General features: G+C 41.2%; 1 protein-coding gene across 4 annotated transcripts in view; it reads left to right on the top strand.

Moving 5' to 3' along the window:
* The window catches only part of lrrk2 (leucine-rich repeat kinase 2), a 210,058-nt gene that overhangs the window by 108,463 nt on the left and 80,226 nt on the right, over positions 1-21,369 (top strand). For all 4 annotated transcript variants that reach the window (XM_078553512.1, XM_078553511.1, XM_078553513.1 and 1 more), the window contains 9 exons: positions 3,027-3,166; positions 5,293-5,409; positions 5,509-5,679; positions 10,007-10,268; positions 11,737-11,937; positions 12,593-12,684; positions 14,334-14,406; positions 18,687-18,907; positions 20,490-20,734. In XM_078553512.1, coding sequence (XP_078409638.1) covers positions 3,027-3,166; positions 5,293-5,409; positions 5,509-5,679; positions 10,007-10,268; positions 11,737-11,937; positions 12,593-12,684; positions 14,334-14,406; positions 18,687-18,907; positions 20,490-20,734 — 1,522 coding nt within the window. The remainder of the gene's footprint in view (positions 1-3,026; positions 3,167-5,292; positions 5,410-5,508; positions 5,680-10,006; positions 10,269-11,736; positions 11,938-12,592; positions 12,685-14,333; positions 14,407-18,686; positions 18,908-20,489; positions 20,735-21,369) is intronic.

Genomic DNA, 21,369 nt, shown 5'->3' with positions numbered 1-21,369 from the left:
TGAAGACTGGCATCTGTGATGCTGGGGACCTCCGGAGGAGGCTGAGATGGATCATCCACTCAGCACTTCTGGCTGAAGGTTGTTACGAATACTTGAGCCTTAACTTTTGCACTGATGTGTTGGGCTGCTCCAAGATTGAGGGTGGGGATATTTGTGGAGCCTCTGCCCCGTGAGTTGTTTAATTGTCCACCATTCACAACTGGATGTGGCAGGACTGCAGAGCTTAGTTTTGATCTGTTGGTTGTGGGATCACTTAGCTCTGTCTATCACTTGTTGCCTATACTGTTTGGCATGCAAGTAATCCTGTGTTGTAGCTTCACTAGGTTGACAACCCATTTTTAGGTATGCCTGGTGCTGCTCCTGGCATGCCCTCCTGCACTCTTTATTGAACCAGGGTTAATCCTCTGGCTTTGTGGCAATGCTAGAGTAGGGGAATTGCCAGGCTATGAGGTTACAGGTTGTGTTGAGCACAATTCTGCTGATGCTGATGGCCCAAAATGCCTCATGGACGCCCAGCCTTGAGTTGCTAGATCTGTTCGAAATCTATTAATTTAGCATGGTGGTAGTGCCACACCACACAATGGAGAGCATCCTTAATGTGAAGATGGGACTTTATCTCCACAAGGATTGTACAGTGTTCACTCCTACCAATATTGTCGTGGACAATTGCATCTGCGGCAGGCAGGCTGGCGAGGATGAAGTTGAGTATATTTTTCCGTCTTGTTCGCTCCCTCACCACCTGCTGCAAACCCAGTCTTGCAGCTATGTCCATTAGGGTTTGGCCAGCTCGGTCTGTGGTGGTGCTACTGAGTCATTCTTGGCGATGGACATTGAAGTCCTCCACCCAGAGCACATTCTGTGCCCATGCCACCCTCAGTGCTTCTTCCAAGTGGTGTTCAACATGGAGGAGGATTCATCAGCTGAGTCAGGTGGGGAGGCAGTACGTAGTAATCAGCAGGAGGTTTCCATGCCCATGTTTGACCTGATGCCATGAGAACTTCATGGGGCCCAGAGCCGATGTTGAGAACTCCCAGGGTATGTCCCTTCTGACTGTATACCACTGTGCTGCCACCTCTGCTGGGTCTGTCCTGCTGGTGGGACAGGACATATCCAGGGAATGTGATGCTGGTGTCTGGGACATTATCTGTAAGGTATGATTATGTCAGGCTGGCACAAGCCTCAGATGTTAGTAAGGAGGACTTTGCAGGGTCAACAGGGCTGGGTTTGCTGTGCCTATGTCGATGCCTGGTGGTCCATTCCGGTTTTATTATTTTTTTATTGACTTTCTAGCTGCTTCATCAATGACCTTCCTTCCAAGATAAGGTCAGAAATGGGGATGTTCGCTGATGATTGCACAATGTTCAGCACCATTTGCGACTCCTGAAATACTGAAGCAGTCCATGTCCTAATGCAGCAAGACCTGGACAATATCCAGGCTTGGGCTGACAAGTGGCAAATAACATTCACGCCACACAGTGCCAGGCAATGACCATCTGTAACAAGAGAGAATCTAGCCATCTCCCTTTTACGTTCAATGGCATTACCATCACTGAACCCCCCGCTATCAACATCCTGGGGCTGATCTGGATTAGCCATATAAATACTGTGGCTACAAGAGCAGCTCAGAGGCTAGGAATCCTGTGGCCAGTAACTCACCACCTGACTCCCCAAAGCCTGTCCACCATCTACAAGGATCAAGTCAGGAGTGTAATGGAATACTCCCCACTTGCCTGGAGTGCAACTCCCACAACACTCAAGAAGCTTGACACCATCCACAACAAAGCAGCCCACTTGTTTGGCACCACATCCACAAACATTGACTCCCTCCACCACTGATGTACAGTAGCAGCAGTGTTTACCATCTACAAGATCCACTGCAGGAATTCACCAAGGCTCCTATGACAGCACCTTCCAAACCCACAACCATTAACATCTAGAAGGACAAGGGCAGCAGATAGCTGGGAATACCACCACCTGGAAGTTCCCCTCCAAGTCACTCACCATCCTGACTTGGAAATATATCACCATTCTTTCACTGTCGCTGGGTCAAAATTCTGGAACTCCCTTTCTTAACAGCACTGTGGGTGTACTTACACCAAATGAACTATAGCGGTTAAAGAAGGCAGCTCACCACCACCTTCTCAAGGGCAGCTAGGGATAGGTAGTAAATCCTGGCCTAGCCAGCGAAACCCACAGCTTTGCATGAATAAAAAAAATACAACTGAGTGGCTTGCTCGACTATTTCAGGGGGCATTTAAGTGTCATCCGCATTACTATGGATCTGGAGTCAAATGTAGGCCAGACCAGGTGATGATGGCAGGTTTCTTTCCCTAAAGGGCATTAGTACGTTAGTGAACCAGATGGGTTTTTACAACAACTGATATTGGTTTCATGGCCATCATTAGACTTTTAATTCCAGATTCCATCTGCCATCCTGGGATTTGAACCCAGGGTTCCCAGAGCATTTCCCTGGATCTCTGGATTACCAGTCCAGTGACAATACCACAATGCCACTGCCTGCCCACTATATGATCATGTGTTTCTGTTTGCTCTTGGGATGTGAGCAAAGCTATATTTTTTGCTCATGCCTACTTGCCCTTTAAAAATGGTAGTCGGCCTTTTTCTTTAGCTACTACAGTCCTTGTGCTAATATTGTTCCTTCAATGTGGGCAGGAAATTCCATGATTTTTACCTTGCAAGATGAGGATACCACAGAGTGCAATTGCACAACTCAGTGGTGTGTAACTTGGACATGATGTTGTACTTATAATCTACCTGCTGTTAACTTTGTAGAGCTCGTGAGGCTGGGAGTTGCTGTGAAAATATGCTGGGGAGATTGCTCAACTGATGTATAACCATTTTATTATGAGATATAACCATAACTAAAAACAGCTAATTGTGGTGTTTTGTGCATGTGTAGTTGCTCCAGTGTGCCAACAGAATTGAATATAGCGAATAACTATTGGCAAGCATTCAATGTTTCTCTCAATGATTCATTCAATGTGTTTCACACTTTTTTGTTTTAGAAATTCTGTACCTGTGTCTGAAACTTCTGGGGTTCCTTGTTCCGAAGAAAGATTTATATCATACACTCTTGGTTTTGGTGGCAGAGATTTTGTTGGAAGCATTAGGCAGATATGAAGATGACATAGAAATGCAAATACAGGTAGGTTATTGTAAAAATGTGATTGCATAAAAGCTAAATAAGAAATGGTAATGTTACCTTAGGGGCTGATTTTAATCTTTGTTGCACAATTTTCAGTTTTGGCTGTTTAAAACAAGGCATATTCCTAGTTTTGGTTAAAATGAGGATTAATTATGTGCTGATGAGTTAAGTTTCTTTAAGGTTTGACACTTTGGTTTATCTTTTAATCAGAAAACACCTTACACCCTATGCGCATGAAGTCTCCAGTCCCAGGTACTTTGCAGGCATGGTCTGGCACACCTTCCCTTCTGGGCAAAAATAACAAAGGCTCGGAAAGCCATTCAGGTTTTTTGATTCGGCTCTGAAATTTAGCATACAAAGGCAGTCAGGATTTGTTTCGTTTAAGCAAGATGATTCACAGATTTTCCATTTGAACCTTAGACTGTTCAGCATTTTTTGTGACACCAAGACAAATTGAACTGATTTTGAATTACGTGAATCCAATCTATAAATTCAATTCCTGCAGAAAAGAAAAGCTTATGATCAATATCTGATGTCTAAAACAGTGTTTTCAAAGTCTGCTGTGGAAAAGATTGAAGAAGCACATGTCAAAGGCATGATATCCAGTTTGTGTGATAAGGTAGATGCAAGGCCGCTTCTTCTGGGTTATGCTTTTGCACACATAGATACTGGGGATGGTAAGCTATCTTTGGCATTGAAGCTGTACAGGTTTCACTTTTGGAAGTAAGCATCACCATTGAAGGTATCTCTGGAGACCCAGTACTTACAATGGAAGTGCGTTCTCTTGAATTCTGGATGTGAACTTGAATTTAATTCAGACTAATGGGCAGTTAATGTTTCTCTGCTTGTCTCAGATGAGCCTATATTAATTTTGCACAGTCCCAACCTACTTTTTGAAGTGAGGGCTCAGTCCACAGTAAGAGCACACATGAAAAGAGAACAAAAGCATGGAAGCTATGCTAAACCTTTGAGACCATTTGGGCCACAGCTAGAGTTTGTGTTCAATTCTGGGCACCACAACTGAATGATGCCTAGGGCTTGGGGAGGGTGCAGAAAAGATTTACTCAAATGGCACCAGGAATGAAGGACACCAGTTATGTGGGAAAAATGAAAAAGCTGGAGTTGTTCTCCTTTGAGCAGAGAAGGTTAAGAGGAGATTTGATAGCGGTGTTCAAAATAACCAATAGCTTTAATAGAGTAAATAAGGGGAAACTGTTTGCAGCGTCACAAATTTAAGATGATTAGCAAAAGAACCAGAAGTGTAATGAGTTGTTGTGATCTGGAATGCATTGCTTGAAAGGTCATGGACACAAATTCAATATTAACTTTCAAAAGGCAATTAGATACTTGAAGGGAAAACATTTGCAGGACTATGGGGGAAAAAACAGAAGAGTGGGATTATTTGGAAAGCTCTAACAAAGAGCTGACACAGGCAAAATTGGGCAAATAACCTCCTTCTGTGCTGTGCTGTATCTTTCTATGAATCTGAGTACCACATTGGTCTATAGATTATCAATGTCACTCAAGCCACATATCAGGTTAATGCATGACGGGAACAAGGATACAATGAAACAATACTGTCGTTAAGCATTTTTCCACACAGTACCATGATGGGAGACCATACCTTTCCATTGAAGAATGAGCTGAATGGGCCGAAGGGCCTTTGTCATTTATACCTTTGTGTTTACATTGGCAGTGTAAAAGTGAAGTCATCTGTCTTGGTAGTAAAGTATCATCTGGTTGGCAAAACATTGCGTATTGCCCCACTTTTTATATGATTTCAACCATTTATGTAATATTGGAACATTTATACGATTTCTTTACATTGTTTTGTATTTATTAATTATTTTTGAAAGGTATGGGGAGTTTGATGTGAGTAAATATACCAACTCACCTCTGGTCATCACCTGTATCATTCACATGTTTCAAATGTTTAATCAGCATTGTGATTTTTCAACAAGTACGTTACTACAGAGATCTTGACAAAACTGAACCGCAAATGTAACTTCCTCAGAATTTCTTAGCCTAAAATTTCAAGGGCAGCCTTAATGAATCAAGATGTTGAAAGTAATTTTGCATACAGTAGAAATGCTTATCAAATTGTAATTAAAAACCTTACTTTTTAGGGTTTTCAAGCAGTCTTGATGTATTTTAAAACCGTACCATCTGCTTTTGGAATTTTCTTCAAGGAAGGCATTGACAGATTTATTTTTCATCAGATGGCAGATTGCAGAAACAAGCAGGTTATTTTAAATTTCCACCTTGTTTTTAAAAGTTTAGCAAGCTTTACTTTTAATATAGTTTTAGCAATTATTTCATGCTGCTTCTTTTGAAATGATTAGCTGCAGAGCCTCCTCTGCAAATGTTTGTGCAAGTTGGCCATTGATCGTGGAATACGAAATCAGATGCTTGAGAATGCTTGCTCAGAAAACAATGTCATGATGGTAGAATACTTAATCTTCTTGAAAGCCGACATCAATCACAAGTCTAAAAATGAATCGTTGATTTATCAGGTAAGTGTAATTTTGTTCAAATATTAAGTCAGCTGTAACTATGAGAGTAATTTTATCTCTCGAAAATTAGAGAATTTGGATTGGGTTAAAATGTTGAAAAAAAAATTGAAACCTGAATCCAATCTGCCTCAAATTTGGCCACTTCAGGTTTTAATGGAGGTGAGGAAGAATGAGAAGTAGGTGACTAACCCACTCTCGGCAGGCAGGTCAGTCATTAAAGTCTTTTAAGGAGGTTATATGCCTCTGTTTTAACAAGATTTCTATTTTTAACTTCTGATAGCTGGGATTCCTGGGCCTTGGGAAACCCGGCAGGTAAAAGGAATGAGAAAGGCTAGATCCATAAGCATATTTGCAGCATTGCTTGTGGGTCATAAGCAGAAGTGTTTCTTCCAGGCCCGACAAGCTAACCCTGTAACCTACCTTCGACCAATAACCTCTACAACCCCTGCCACCCCCCCTCCGCAAATCCCACTGCCCCCCCAACCCACCATGCGGTTGCTGATTGTTATATTGTCAAGGTCCAAATCTAAACATTCAGGGTGACACCTGGCCAGACCTGATTTCTGGAAATCTCCAAAGTGTAGGAAGTAAATTCTCAGCAAAATTATTGTGGGAAAACCCTTTCCCACTAGTCATCATTGTCTAAATGCCATGCTGAGTGGCCTAAGTGACCATGGTCTTCCAGACTTTCCAATCATAGTAACTGCAGATGACTTCGTTGTTGGAGTTCTGGTTAAGCCAGGCTTTAATGTTGTCTAGCTGCTTCCTTCACTGTCGGCCTCTCGCTCTTCTTCCAATACCCTTCCAGTGGTGATTAAGCATTCCAATCCTTCTACACAGATAACATATGTGAAGAACTTGATTTGTCATCTTATGGTATTATTTAAGACTTCTCTTGTTTTTCCAGCCCCATTCAGTACCACTTTAGTTTTTTGTTCCACCGAGCTTACCCTTGCGATCATTCTTAAGTATCACATTTCAAAATTGTTGGGTTTTTTTTTCTTACTCATTCCCAACGCTCCAAGCTTCACATCCATAATTCATTACTGACCAGACATTTTAGTACACTGACTCTCATTTCAAGACTCAAGCTGACGTTTCTTAGAATGTTGCTTAATTTTTAAAAAACACTTTTGTCTTGTGCAATACTTTTTCAGATTTCAGTACTGCTTTTGACATCAGATGTTACTGTGCTTCCTAGATGAATTGATTGATGTGTTCTAACTTGCTTCCATTTATTTCATTTCTTTGTTTTGGCAATAGTGTACATTTTCTTGCAGTTGTGTGTAAGCCCATATCTACCACTTTCCTTTACAACTGTATCGATTAATTTTTTGCAAGTCGTCTTCATTTGTTGCTATAACTAAGGTGTCCTTGGCATAGTGGATATTGTTGATGGTTCTCCCTCCTATCTTACCATCCAACCCTTCAATTCCTCTGAGAATGCAATCACTGTATAGGGGGAAACAGTCCAGTGAGAGATCGCAACCTTGTCTAACTCCTCTTTTGATCACTTTCCAATCACCAAGTTCATTCTCATATCTGATCATCACTACCTGCTTCCAGTAAATATTCCTGATGAATTGAAGATCTTTCCCATCAATGTTAATATCTTCAATGAGATGATTGTGTTGGACTTTTATTAAATGTTTTAGTATAATCAGTGAAACATAGGTAGTGGTAGTTTTACATTTCAGTGGCTCTTCCAGGTATTTTAAAAGACACATTGCATTTCATGTTCCTTTACTTTGAAATGTCTGTTTTATTTTTCTCTCTAACTCTGGCCAGTAGGGTTCTGAAGATAATCTTTACTACGTGACTCATTAGGTTGATTGTTCGATATATCTCACATTCTATTGCACCAGGTTTCTTTGCAAAGTGATTAAAAACAGACTTTTGGTAGATCTTCAGGGATAATGGCAGTGTTCTAGATGTTGTTGGTGATAATAGTCAGTTTTTCAGTTCCTAGCTCTCCTGTTGCTTCAACAATCTCTTTTGTTGTTTCATCCGGTCCTGGTGCTTTCCCATTCTTTATCTTTAGCACAAGTTCCACTTCTCTCCTGTGTCATCATTTTTGATTCATGGTCAAGGCCCTCTGTCATCGTTGTGCAATTTTCCTACATATTCACAACTTTCTTTCTCTGATTTTTTTTCCTTTGTCTAATAAAATCAAACCACTCCTTGCTTTCAAGCATCCACTAGAGCTACAAACTGTTCTCTTTCCAGAAATTTCATTAGCAACATGGTGAATTTCTTTAGGATGCAAAATATTCATTGTCTCAATTTTGCATTTATCATTCAACCATTTTTCATTTTCTTCAATGCATTTCCTTTTTATTTCTTAGTTCTGTTTGTTATATTCCGATTCTGACTGTTTCACTTTTCTCCTTTCTTCCATCAACTCCATGATTTTTTTTCTGTCATCCATTTTTGCTTGAAACGCTTCACTTTTGTCAGAACCTTAACTTTGGTACTTTCCATCAAGACCTCCTTGAACATGTTGAACTCCTCTTGATGTTCCTTCCCCTTGCAATGCTGCAAAGTGGTTCTTTTCCTCTACTTGGAACGTGTTTAATGACAAGCTCTTTCAGTCGTTAAAGATCCAGTCTCCTTGGCTTCCCTTTTACTTTACTAGGAATTTTCAGCTTGATGTTCATTGTGGCAACCACTAGTATGTGATCGCTGTCACATTCTGCTCCAGGATAGGATTTTACTGTTTAATGAAGTTTCTGCAATGCCTGTTATAAAGTTGACCTGATTTCTTGTTTGATTGCTAGGACTTTTCCATGCCCAGCTTTGCCTGGGGTGATGCTTAAAACCATACTTTTGTAATAACTTGATTGTTCCAACAATACCAATCAACCCATATGTCACCTCGGTTGTTGCATTCTCCAAGACCATGTGGGCCAACAATATCTTGTACATGAGAACTCCCTACCTTTGCATTTGAGATCTCCCATGACAATGGTGATATTTTGAGAACTGCATTGTTTCCTTGCTTGATCTAGTTGTTCATAGAAGACTTCAAGGTCTTCATCTGACGCACTTTGGGTTGGGGCATAAACTTGTCTAATGCTTAAGTTGAAAGGAGTACCTGGTATTCTGACGATGAGCATTGCCTCAGATATAGCCCAGTATCCTAAAAGGGCCTTGCAGTGTTTTTGTTCAAGGCCCACTGAGACTCATTTTTCATGTTGCTTGCCACCTGAATAGATAATGACTCCATCATTGTGTTGGCACTTCCCAGCTCCCATCCATCTTTCTTCATACAAACCAAGAATGTTGATTGACAATCTGCATATTTCTTGAATGACATTTTCTGCTTGATGTAATATTCTAATGTTCCAAGCAATATTTTGGTGTCAGTTTTTTTTCTTGTACTTGTTCTTACAGCTTTTGAGGCTTGCACAGTACCATGATGATGGTCCAGACTGACCTTCTGTTCATGGATGTCTGCACCGAATAAGTTACTGATGAGTGGCGCCAACCCCATTTATGTTGTCTAAATAAGAATTGTTTGTACTGACCACATTTGACGAGAGAAAAGGGAAGTCTTAGGGGGTTTCCCATTGCCTTTCTCATGTGTTTGGAGGAATCACCAAACTCTCTTCCCAGAGGATCCTCCACTTCTCAACAGCCAGCCATTGTTCTCTGAAGTTGTAGCTCCTCCTCCTTCACTGCTGTAGAATCTGCTGGATCTGCCATTGGTCATCACATGTAACCCTGAGCATGGGACCCTTCCGGGTACGACTAACTAGATCAGCTGGACCTGGGGCTTGCAAAAGGGCAGGCTGACCTCACCCTTGGGATCATTCCGATATCCCTGCTACCCAATTTTCCACTAGCAGGTTTAAAAAAAAAAGTGGCTGAGTTCTGAGAATTTATTGCCGTATCTGCAGAGTTTTAATCAACCCTTTCACTTGCCATTGTATTCTTGTCTTGCTCCCAATGTTGAGATTCAGGAAGCCTAGGAAATTTATGGACATGATATTAAAGTTAAGTGTGTTGAAATATTGTTCCAATTGAGTGATTAACATTTTTAAATCAGAAACCAGACGATTAGGCCCCCGAGTTAATTGTAGCAGTCAGTGTGTTTGAGCCAACTGATTTGCTTGCATTTTTGCCAGGTTTAACCCACTCACCACTGGCAACCTGTAACCCGTATTTAAACCTGTGCAGTCCTTCATGTTAAAACTCCCCTCATTATGTGGGGAGTAAGTGCATTGTGCTTTTTGGACCCTGAGAAGAATAAAAACTGCTCCCTGCACTTATGCTTGGTTAAGTTAATAGCACTTGAATTTTAACAACTTCTTAATGATTTTCATAGGCTTGTAAGCAAAGCAGCAACCCATTGTTAGTGGAGCTTTTGCTTAACAGTGGAGCACGCGAGCAAGATATTCAGAAAGCATTAGAAGCCAGCATTAAGATGGGTGATGACAAAATCATAAGCTTGCTTTTAAGAAAACTTGGATTGGACCAAAACAATAAGGCCATTTGCCTGGGTGGATTTCATATGGGAAAGATTGAAGCTGCTTGGTTACGTGCATTGTTTCCTGATGAAAAGTTCCCCATTTCAAAACGAGAGCTGAGTAAGTATATGAAAAAATGGTTTAACTGTTATAGGTTTTACAGTTAATGCCAGTGAAGAGTATAACTAATATTTTCTGAGCGGGTTTTTCTTTCTTATTTTTGCCTCCTTTTCAGACTCTTTACTATATTTACTATATTCCCTGTTGCAAGGCTTAAGAGTGCAGTTCTGACCTCACTGCTCAGGTGTCTGTTGAGGCAGTTTGATAGCTTGATGATTGCCTACAGTCTGATTTTCACCACCCAACGCCCCCCCCACCTTACACTTTGCACTGAGGCTCCCGGCTGCTTGGCATCACAAGATGCAGCTGACATCAGGGCTCAGTGGAATGAGGATTTTATCTGAATTATAAGACATACATTAGTGCTGGTACCCAAACACTCTGCCATCTTTATTCAAGACATCATCAAACTTAATGTTATGTGGCACCACCTATTCCTAGAAACTTCAGTCAAAACTATGTATTTGAATCATTTCTTAATTCACCGTGTATATAGCATTAGTTCCCCATTGTTTTTATATTTTATAATGCATTGGATTATTCATATAGTGGCTATTTTTAGGTGTGTTGATCATCTTTTGTCGGCTTTAACAAACATCAAACCCTGTAACCCAGGGAAAATTGAGATTCCTATTTCTGCAAGTCATCACTTCATGCATTTGGGGAAAAAGTATAACCAAGCTGTTCTCCCAATATGATTTTAAGTGGGATTTGTAAAAGGTTCAGAGGCGTACACATTGTTCCTAAATGTTGACGCATCTCTTGTGCATACTGGTATTTAGGACCTGGGCATGCGAACCTAAAAACGTTTTGTACTCTGAATTTCTCAAAGGGTATGTTCTAGTTCACAGCATGTTTTTACTTCACAGTTGTCATCCTTTTCAATTTTAAAAATAAGTATATTTTCAGCTAATCCATATTGAATAAACAAATTAGACAACCCCATCCCCAAAGCCAATCTGAAAAGTCACTGTCTCCTTTTTGCTGAGAAACCCAACACGTCAACTTCAATCAGTTCATAACTTCCTATTTCCCCTCTCCTGGTTTACAGAGGCACATTTTTAATTTCTTCTTCCTTGCCCAAAGAGGAAACCTTGCTGCCTCTAATTCTGTAGCAATCATTTCATCTTCCAATTTACAATAATACCTTGTTCTTTCCCCCCAACTTCCCACCCCTTCCCCTTTTCCAGTTCATAAGAGATACTAAAAATGATTTTCTTACAGCCTGTCACAACTCCAGTTGCTTTACTTCTGGAGGCAGACCAATGTGGCCCATGCTGTTGGCAGAAATTCCTGAACTAGTAAATACAGTAGTGACATCAGAACTTCCTACCCTTTCTGCTAATTTGCTACCATGACGGGCTAAGAAACATGTGCCTTTGCATATAAATGTCTATTGCTGGACAGGTTTTGCAGCATTTTTTTTAACAGCTGACAAACTAATGATTATAACTTCCATGCTCTATAGCCACAGATGCTTCCTTGACAAAACTTTTGCTAAAGGATGGGTCAGAGTTGCCACTGACAGTAATGCAAAATCCAAGTACAAGTTCTGAATTGAGCTACTCTGAGGAAGCATTGGACAAGAGCAATGATTGCACTGCGTTATCGGATGTGTCAGCGACTGATACAGAAGAAAGCAGCCTATTTGATGACTTGGAAAGTGAAGGTTTGCTTGTGATAGATGCTCAAACAAATTGCTGATTTTAGTTTTTTGCTTTATCACCAGTTCATTGTAGGTCTTTGTTTTTTTTTTACAGGCACGAAGCACTGTCATCAAGTCATGAGTTAGTCTTGGCTGTTAGAAATGCAGACAATTATTTTGAACATGACTTTATGCTGTCACTTGCTTGTTCCATTGACAATTACAACTATTTTGCTTGCAGTTGTTAAAAAGAACAAATTTTTTTGTATGAAATTTTACCAATAATGTTTAGTGCATGGCCCTGTCGTAGAAATTATGTCAAAATTCATTAACACATCTACAAATTTGCTCTGGGGTGTTCATTATTTTTTGATGACTGAAATGTAAAGGGAGAGTTTGTGTGTGTATTTGCATACGTAAACCAAACGAACATTGATGTGTGGCATATTTGAGTATTAAAAGTTTGCATTTCTGAAACTTTTACTTGTTGTGAACATAAACTGCATGGCTGAGCAGAGAAATTCAAACTTTTTTCAATCTTTCCTTCCACAATTAGGCTATATTTGAATTGCAGTAAGGTTGGTTGTGTTGAATGTGTGCTACAAAGCAGTTTCTCTGTATTTCCATTTCCTCATTGATTGCACATATCCAAAAGCACTTCTTTTCTTTATAAATTTAGGGAGTTATGTTGTAGTTCAAAATCCAAACTACTCCTTGTATGCTGAAATGGACAGTGAGTCTACAGTTAATTTGAGGCACGACAACTCTCTGGTACGTTAATTAAATGGAGTAGAAAAAAAATACAAAGTAATATCAATATGCTATCTGGTATGTCTCCCATTTTTGGTTGTCACATTAATCACCACCCCCCCCCCCTCCACCCCCGCCACCGTTGGTTTCCAGCTTACTTTCTAATTGATCATTGCTAATTGCTGGTTGGTAGAGAATAATCAAGATTCTACAACAAACACAGAAAACACTAGTTCCACACCAAAAACTGAACTTTGAAGTATCCAAGTTGAAATAGCTCCAATTATTTAAAGGTTCGAAATAACTGTTAACACGTCAAAACTAGAAATTCAAACATACGATGGGAAGAATTGAGCCTGGTCAAGTTCTGGCTGCATGGACAAGTTTGAGACTCAATTTATGAACAAGTCATCTACATCAGCTACTGATGCATATTGAATTTCCTAATTTTTTAAAAGCAATACAGTGGGAATCGTGTAGCGCCTCTAATGCACAGTGTCCCAAATAATTTTAATGGGCTATTTCATGTGGTGGTTTTAAAGATTTTAGTTGTGGCAAATCAAATTGGCAACACTTTTATGCCAGTTGAAAAACTGCTACTGTAGGTGTGTCTAATTGTTTTAATGGTGGATCATTTGAGTTGCAGAATTTTATTAGTACTTCAGCCGAGTGTCGGTTCAAGTCTCTGAAGTGAAACTTGAATCCACTTCTGACACACAGGTGAGTGTGCTTCCAACTGAGCCACTGCTGACAGCTTTGTTTGTGCTGTCAGAGTGGATCCCCATGCATTTCAGGGCATAGGTTTAATGGACAAATAGGAAGATTTTAGCTTGAGTGCTTCAACAGGACTATGTATACTTCAAGTTCATGACGATTCTTGCATTTATACCACGTGCTGGGTCAGAATATCCTCCTGTGGATCCATAGTTAATGTAGAGTCTGTACCTCAGAAACAGACCATTCAGCCCAACTGTCTATGCTGTACATGAGCTTCATCCCAACCCTCTCTTATCTAACCCTAAAAGCATATCCTATTATTCCTTTCTCCCTTGTGCTTATGTAGCTGCCCCTTAAATGCGCCTAAGCTATTGAACTACTCCTTGTGGTAACAAGATCCACATTCTTACTACTCTTTGAGTAGACAAATTTCACCTGAATTCGATATTGATTTTATTGATAAAAATCCTTTATATTTGTGGCCCCCCAGATTTGGTGTCCCTCACTATTGGAAACATCTTCCCTGCAACCACCCTATCAAACCCTTTCATAATCTTAAAGACCTTTGTCATATCACACCTCAGCCTTTGCTTGCCTGGAAAAAGAGAGTCCCTGCCTCCTCCAGCCTTTCCTAACAACTATATCCTTTCAGTTCTGTTATGATCTTCATGAATCTTTTTTTCGCTTTCTCCGATGTCTCCATATTACAGGATAACATTATATGACAATGCCCTTTTTATTATATGAGCATATTTATAAAGAATTACTTCTGATGAGCAGTGCCTGTTGTTATGTAAGAAAACATAACTTCTGGGCACTAATAATATGAATAGGAGCATTTTTGTGTAGTATGCAAATGCAATAACTTCGTTTTTAAAGTGTTAATATTAACTGAATTAATTTGTGCAAATGATACTAATCCATTTTTTAAACAAATTTATTTGCACTGATAGAGTTCACTTGATGATGTTGAGCCTGCAGTTAACCCAAGGCGGAGATCTATTTCTCATGTGTTTTATAAATCAGGTAACGAAAAAAACATCTGATCTTTGAATAATACTATGTGAAGCCATTCCAAATCAGCACTGATATAAAATTCATTGTTTCAGAAAAACCTACAGCCTTCATTACCTTTATCACTGCATTGACTGTCTATGAATTATTCCGAGTCTTTTGTTCCCCAATGCCATCACCAGAGATACAATCCACGTATTTGACCATTCCTTTGGGAAGAGATTTCCTGGATTTGCCGTTTTCTGTATGAACCTTTTTTTGCCTGCCAGTTCCACCCACTTTAATACTTATCTGATGATGTAGATTCTGGCTCTCCCCCACAAGCTTCGTACCATTTAAAATTTGACTTTGTCTTCTAATTCCGTGCTCTGACTTCAGTATTTTTTTATATTTGTTCATGGGATGTGGGTGTTGCTGGCGAGGCCATCATTTATTGCCAATCCCTAATTGTCCTTAAGAAGGTGGTGGTGAGCTGCCGCCTTGAACCACTGCAGTCCATGTGGTGTAGAAACACCCACAGTGCTTTTAGGAAGGGAGTTCCAGGATTTTGGTCCAGAGACAGCCAAGGAACGATGATATAATTCCAAGTCAGTAGGGTGGGGCTTGGAGGGGAACTTGAAGGTGGTGATGTTCCCATGCACCTGCTGCCCTTGTCCTTCATGATGGTAGAGGTCGAGGGTTTGGAAGGTGCTATCGAAGAAGTCTTGGTGAGTTGCTGCATCTTGTAGACTGAACACACTGCTGCCACTGTGTGTTGATGGGAGAGGGAGTGAATGGTTATTATGGTGGATAGGGTGCCAGTCAAGTGAGCTGCCTTGTCCTGGGCATCGATGAGCTTCTTGAGTGTCAGAGCTGCGCTTATTCAGCTCAGTGGAGACTATTCTATCACACTCCTGACTCATGTCTTGTAGATGGAGGACAGGCTTTGTGGAGTCAGGAAGTGAGTTAGCCTCCACAGAATTCCTAGCCTCTGACTTGTTCTTGTCACCACAGAATTTATATGGCTGGTCCAGTTCAATTTCTTATCAATGGTAACCTCCAGGATATTGAGACCGTGGGATTCAGCAATTGTAATGCCATTGAATGTCATGGGGAGATGGTTAGCTTCTCTCTTGTTGGAAATGGTCATTGCCTGGCACTTGGCGCAAATGTTACTTGCCACTTATTAGACCAAGTCTAAATATTGTCCAGTTCTTGCTGCATATGGACACAGACAGCTTCAGTATCTGAGGAGTCGTGAATTGTGCTGAACATTGTGCATCAGCCAACATCCACACTTCTGACCTTATGATGGAGGGAAGGTCATTGATGAAACAGCTGAATGTGGTTGGCCTAGGACACTGCCCTGAGGAACTCCTGCAGTGGTGTCCTGGGGCTGAGATGATTGACCTCCAGCAACCACAACCATCTTTCTTTGTGCTAGGTATGACTCCAACCAGTGGAGAGGTTTTCCCCTTGATTCATATTGATTTCAGTTTTGCTAGGGCTTCTTTGATGCCACACTTGATCAAATGTGGCTTTGATGTCAAGGACAGCCACTCTCACCTTACCTCAGAAGTTCTGCTCTTTTGTCCATGTTTGTTCCAAAACTATAATGAGGTCAAGAGCTGAGTGGTCTTGTTGGAACCCAGACCGAGTGTCAGTGAGCAGGTTATTGCTGAGTAAGTGGCATTTGATCACACTGTCGATGATACTGTTGATCACTTTGCTGATAATTGAGAGTAGACTGATAGGGCGGTAATTGGCCATTTGGATTTGTCCTGCTTTTTGTGGTCAGAATATAACCTGCATAATTTTCCAAATTGCTGGGTAGATGCCGGTGTTGTAGCTATGCTGGAACAGCTTGGCCAGGGATGTGGCTAGTTCTGGAGCACATGTCATCAGTCCTAATGCCAGAATATTGTCAGGTCCCATAGCCTTTGCAGCATTCAGTGCCTTCGGCCATTTCTTGATATCACGTGGAGTGAATCATATTGGCTGGAGACTGGTGTGTGATGCTGGGGCCCTCAGGAGGAGGCCTGGGGAGGTAGAGATGGATCATCCACCCGGCACTTCTGGCTGAAGATGGCTGCAATTGATGCAGCCTTCATTTTTGCACTGATGTGCTGGGCTCCTCCATCATTGAGGATGGGTGTATTTGTGGAACCTCCCCTTCCAGTTAGTTATTTGTCTACCACCATTCAAGACTGGTTGTGACAGGACTGCAGAGTTGAGAGTTGATCTGCTGGTTGTGGGAATCGCTTAGCTCTGTCTATTGTATTCTGCTTTTGCTGTATGGGGTGCAAGTAGCTGTGTTGTAGCTTCAACGGATTGACACCTCATTTTTGGGTATGCCTGGTGCTGCTCTTGGTATGCGCTCCTGCATTCTTCATTGAACCAGGGTTGACCCCCCCAAGCTTGATAGTAATGATAGAGTAGGGGATATGCTGGGCTATGAGGTTATAGATTATGGTTGTATAGAGTTCTGCTGCCGATGGCCCATGGTTACCCAGTCTTGGGTTACTAGATCTGTTGCCACACAGAACAATGGAGAGTATCTTCAATGTGAAGTTGGGAATTCGTCTCCACAAGGACTTTGCGGTGGTCACTCCTACCAATACTGCCAAGGACAAATGCACCTTTGATAGGTAGATTGGTGAGGACGAGACCAAGGAGGTTTTTCACTCTTGTTGGTTCCCTCTCCACCTGCCACAGACCTAGTCTAGCAGCTATGTCCTTTAGGACACGGCTAGCTCAGTCAGTAGTGGTGCTACTAAGCCACTCTTGGTGATGGACATTGAAGTTCCCTGCCCAGAGTACATTCTGTGCCTTTCTACCCTCAGTGCTTCCTCCAAGTGATGATCAACATGGAGGAGCACTAATTCATCAGCTGAGGGGGGAATGATAAGTGGTAACCAGCAGGAGGTTTCCTTGCCCATTTTTGGCCTGATTCCATAAGATTTCATGGGGCCCAAAGTTAATATTAAGGACCCTCAGGCCAACTCCCTCCTGACTGTGTGTACCACTGTGCTGCAGCCTCTGGTGGGTCCATCCTGTTGGTGAGACAGAATATGTCTTGGGATGGTGATAGTGGTGTCTGGGACTTTGGTGGAATTTTACACCAGTGGGATTTTATGGCCTCGTCGAAGTCAATGGAGTTTAGAATGCCTCGCCACATTTTACGGCTACGTCACTGCTGTGACGGGACTGTAAAATTCCAGCCATTGTCTGTAAGGTATGATTTGGTGAGTATGGTGAGTATGACTACATCAGGCTGTTGCTTGACTATTCTGTGGGACAACTCTCCCAATTTTGGCACAAGCCCCCAGGTGTTAGTAAAGAGGACTTTGTAGAGTCGACAGGGCTGGGTGTGCCGCTGTTGTTTCCGGTGCCTAGGTCAATGCCGGTTCCATACAGCTTCATTCCTCTTTTTAGACTTCGTAGCAGTTTTATACAATCGAGTGGCTTGCTAGGCCATTGCAGAGGGCAGTTAAGAGTCATCCACATTGCTGTGGGCCTGAAGTCACATGTAGGCCAGACCAGGTAAGGATGGCAGATATCCTTCCCTAAAGGGTGTTGGTGAAAGAGATGGGTTTTTATGACATCGACAGAGGTTTCGTGGTCATTAGACTAGCTTTAAATTCCAGATTTATTAATTGAATTCAAATCTCACCAGTGGTGGGATTTGAACGTGTGTCCCCAGAGCACTAGTTTGAGTCTCTGGATTACTAATCCAGTGACATTACCACTATGTCACTGCCACCCCTGAGTTCTGTTAAACAATATGCCTCCATTTTATATTATGTACTGCCCTCAGGTTTTGAAAACCTGTATCATGTTTTTAACTTGGAACGTTTATTCCTGGGCTCTCTTGTAACTCATCTATGAATCCTTCCAATCCATCCGTGATATTTTATTTTTGAAAGTCCCTCCAGTACATTAATATTGTTCAGAAGGTGCAGTGCCTCAATTGGAATGAGGAATGGTGCAAGATTTTATTCTCCCAATTAACTCCCAAGCAGACTAATTGCATTTGGAACATTCTATATATATTTTGTTTACTAGCGGAGAAAATAATTTGCTCAGGTTGACATGGATTTGAAAGAGAGGAGAAGGTTTAGAGCCTCTGAAATTCTGTTAATTAAAAGTGGCTGCATGTGCTTTTAAAAAACAATTGGGATTACTTTGGTGTTTAGAACAGTAACTTTTTTCTCTTGTGTTGATATGTTTCATTTATCTCAGAAAATTCATGAATAACTCTTAAAATGTGAGGAAACTAACTTTTTAAAAACTTTATGCATGCTTAATCCTAGGTTGTGCATCAAAAAGACCCTCTTTTGGAAGTGGACAAAACCAGTTGTTGCAGCTTGCTTCTGAGACAGAATTCATCTGGTCATTGGATCTTTCTGCAAATGACTTAGAAAATCTAAACTTTTTCAGTCAGAATTGTTGTATTGCTGCACAACTTGCACATCTACAAACACTGGACCTAAGTCAAAATAACTTAACACACTTCTCCCAAGATTTGTGCACTGTAAGAACTGTAATGTATCTTTTTTACAATTATTAGACACCATAGTTTCCAGACATTTTTAATCAATGAGAATTGTGTTCTGCCATTGTGGCGACCTCATGTAACACGGGAAAAGCCAAAAGAGAAAGGAAAGGAGAATTGTGTCCTATTGATATCCATGCTGAAACCTGTAATACTGGAGAATTACCTGATTTGAATATTAGACAGCAGTCTTAACTGCACTACTGATTTGAGTAGAAGAGGCTGCTACATTCAGCTCCTTAATGCCCATTTTTTCAGCCCCACCCACTGCCTTTTTGCTCTTAAAATAGCAGCTACCACCACTTTCAATGGTTTCAGCCCCACCACTGACCACAGCCTTGGCCCTGCTTCTCCAATGATGGTGAGCACCTTCTCTACCATCAGGATAAAGAAAATGTAGTCCTACCTGTCTGCCTAATAGGTGCTGCTGCCTGTGTTTGTGCACCATATTGTTCTGCAAGAGAGAGGGGAATGTTTCAGTGAGTATGGTACAATGTGCTTAGGTAATATGACTGTCATGTTTGAATAGCTGATGGTGGGTGCAAGGTTTGAGATGTGGGTATGAGACTTGCAAAGTGCTAAGGAACATAGGAACATTAGGCCATTCAGCCTGTGGAGCCTGCTCTGCCAAATGTGTGAAGGTGCAGTGTACCTATGAATATTAGTTATGAGTCATGATTAATTGACAAGATGTAGTGCACTGTACAATGTGTGAGGCGAGTGGTGCAGCTGAGGGGGATACAGCATATGAAGATGCGTTCACTGACTTTGATCATGTATGTGGGGGATCATTGAATTTTTTTGGTACTGTATGCAGGTTCTTTGTCTAGACGCTTGGCATTAAGTGCCATGGCTCTATGATCCGAGCGCAAAATTTGTCTTGAGGGCCTCTTTGCTGCCTTAGATTGATCACATCTCTGCTCCTCTCCACCTCCTGCAACAAGGCCCCAGTGTAGTTAGAAAATCTTGGAGCATGTTCTCTGTTATGTTGTGCAATTCTTCTATCTTTTCCAGGTCAGAATCAGTTGTTACATGACTTCCAGTGCCTGCCCAAGATACCTCCCCTCTAGGAGGTGCAGGCTGGCTTTATAGTGCAGACTGACTCATGTTAGCCTTACAATTGTGCATCCCCTACTCAGACATGCAGCAACTCTATAAGCACGCTTGGCTGCCTGCTACAATTATTTAAATTAGCAGATGGCATAAAGTTTGTGCACTGCCTGCCTTGGAAACAATGGATGTGGTGCAATCTTGCTTCGTGATCCCCATGCCAGTTTTTGGGCCCTGTCTTTCTGGAGAACTGGGTTATGGCATTCCACAAAGAAAGCTACAGATTTGTTTAGAAAGTGACATGATGATCACACCACATTAGACACATGTAGCACACTTGTCAAATTAATAGTCTGTCAGCTTTTGAGGACATGTTAAATTGCAAAATGCTGGCACAGACGTAAGTGCCCCTAATGCAACCTAATGGGGAAAACAAACCATTTATAATTGATTTGCTTTGAAATAGGATTCATCATTTCTCTAACATGAAATTGTTATTTTTTTCCCCTAGATTTTCAAGTGTCTGACTGACTTGGACATAAGCAATAACAAGTTCACCTCCTTTCCTTCATGTATGCTGGAAATGCAGTCCATTATCTTCCTTGATATCTCTAGAAACAACATTGGTCATTCTCTGAGTTTGAACTCCAGGTGCCCAACCCTGAAAAAATTAAATTTGTCACAAAACCAACTCCCTTCTTTTCCAGACTGTCTTGGTAAAGCCACAGAAAAATTGGAAGAGCTGTTACTTAAAGGGTAAGTTTTTTTCCCTGCAGATAACCTACTCGGGTTATTGCCAATGGGATTGCTAGTTGTTTAAACATGATAAATGCTAAAATTCTCAAAGCACTAACAATGCGATTCCAGGTGAAAGTCTGTTGTACAAGTTTCAGGCATAGCATATGCTTAATGCAATTTGAAAGTGGCTGAAAAATTGACTGAAAGAGAGGAAGTGGGTAATAAGAATGATGTTGAGTTGAAGGATGTACCAAATGAAGTTCTCTACTGATTGGTGCTGGACCTCACTGTGTTCTTAATAATCTAAATGATGTGATTGGCTTCCCGATGACGACTGGGAAAATGTGTTGAAGAGGATGTGTGGGTGACATGGCGTTAGTGGTGGGGAAGGGGAGAGCCATAGAGTCTGACAAAGTAGCTAAGGAATGACGTAAGGACCGCAAGTGAGCTAAGCTGGATGCAAACTGGCAAAATTAATTGAGTACATAATGAATGGAGCTCAACTAGCTATGGAAGAGACAGAGTGACAGTAAACTCCCCACTGATTATATTCTGTGCCAAGATATAGTCAACAAAACATTGAATTATACAGCCAAATTAGTAAACTATAAACTGAGGTCATCATGCTCAAACCATATAATGGTTTACCCAGG

This window comes from Cetorhinus maximus, chromosome 12, assembly GCF_964194155.1.
Source record: "Cetorhinus maximus chromosome 12, sCetMax3.hap1.1, whole genome shotgun sequence".
Taxonomy (NCBI): Eukaryota; Metazoa; Chordata; class Chondrichthyes; order Lamniformes; family Cetorhinidae; genus Cetorhinus; species Cetorhinus maximus.
This window is presented reverse-complemented; position numbering and strand designations above follow the sequence as displayed.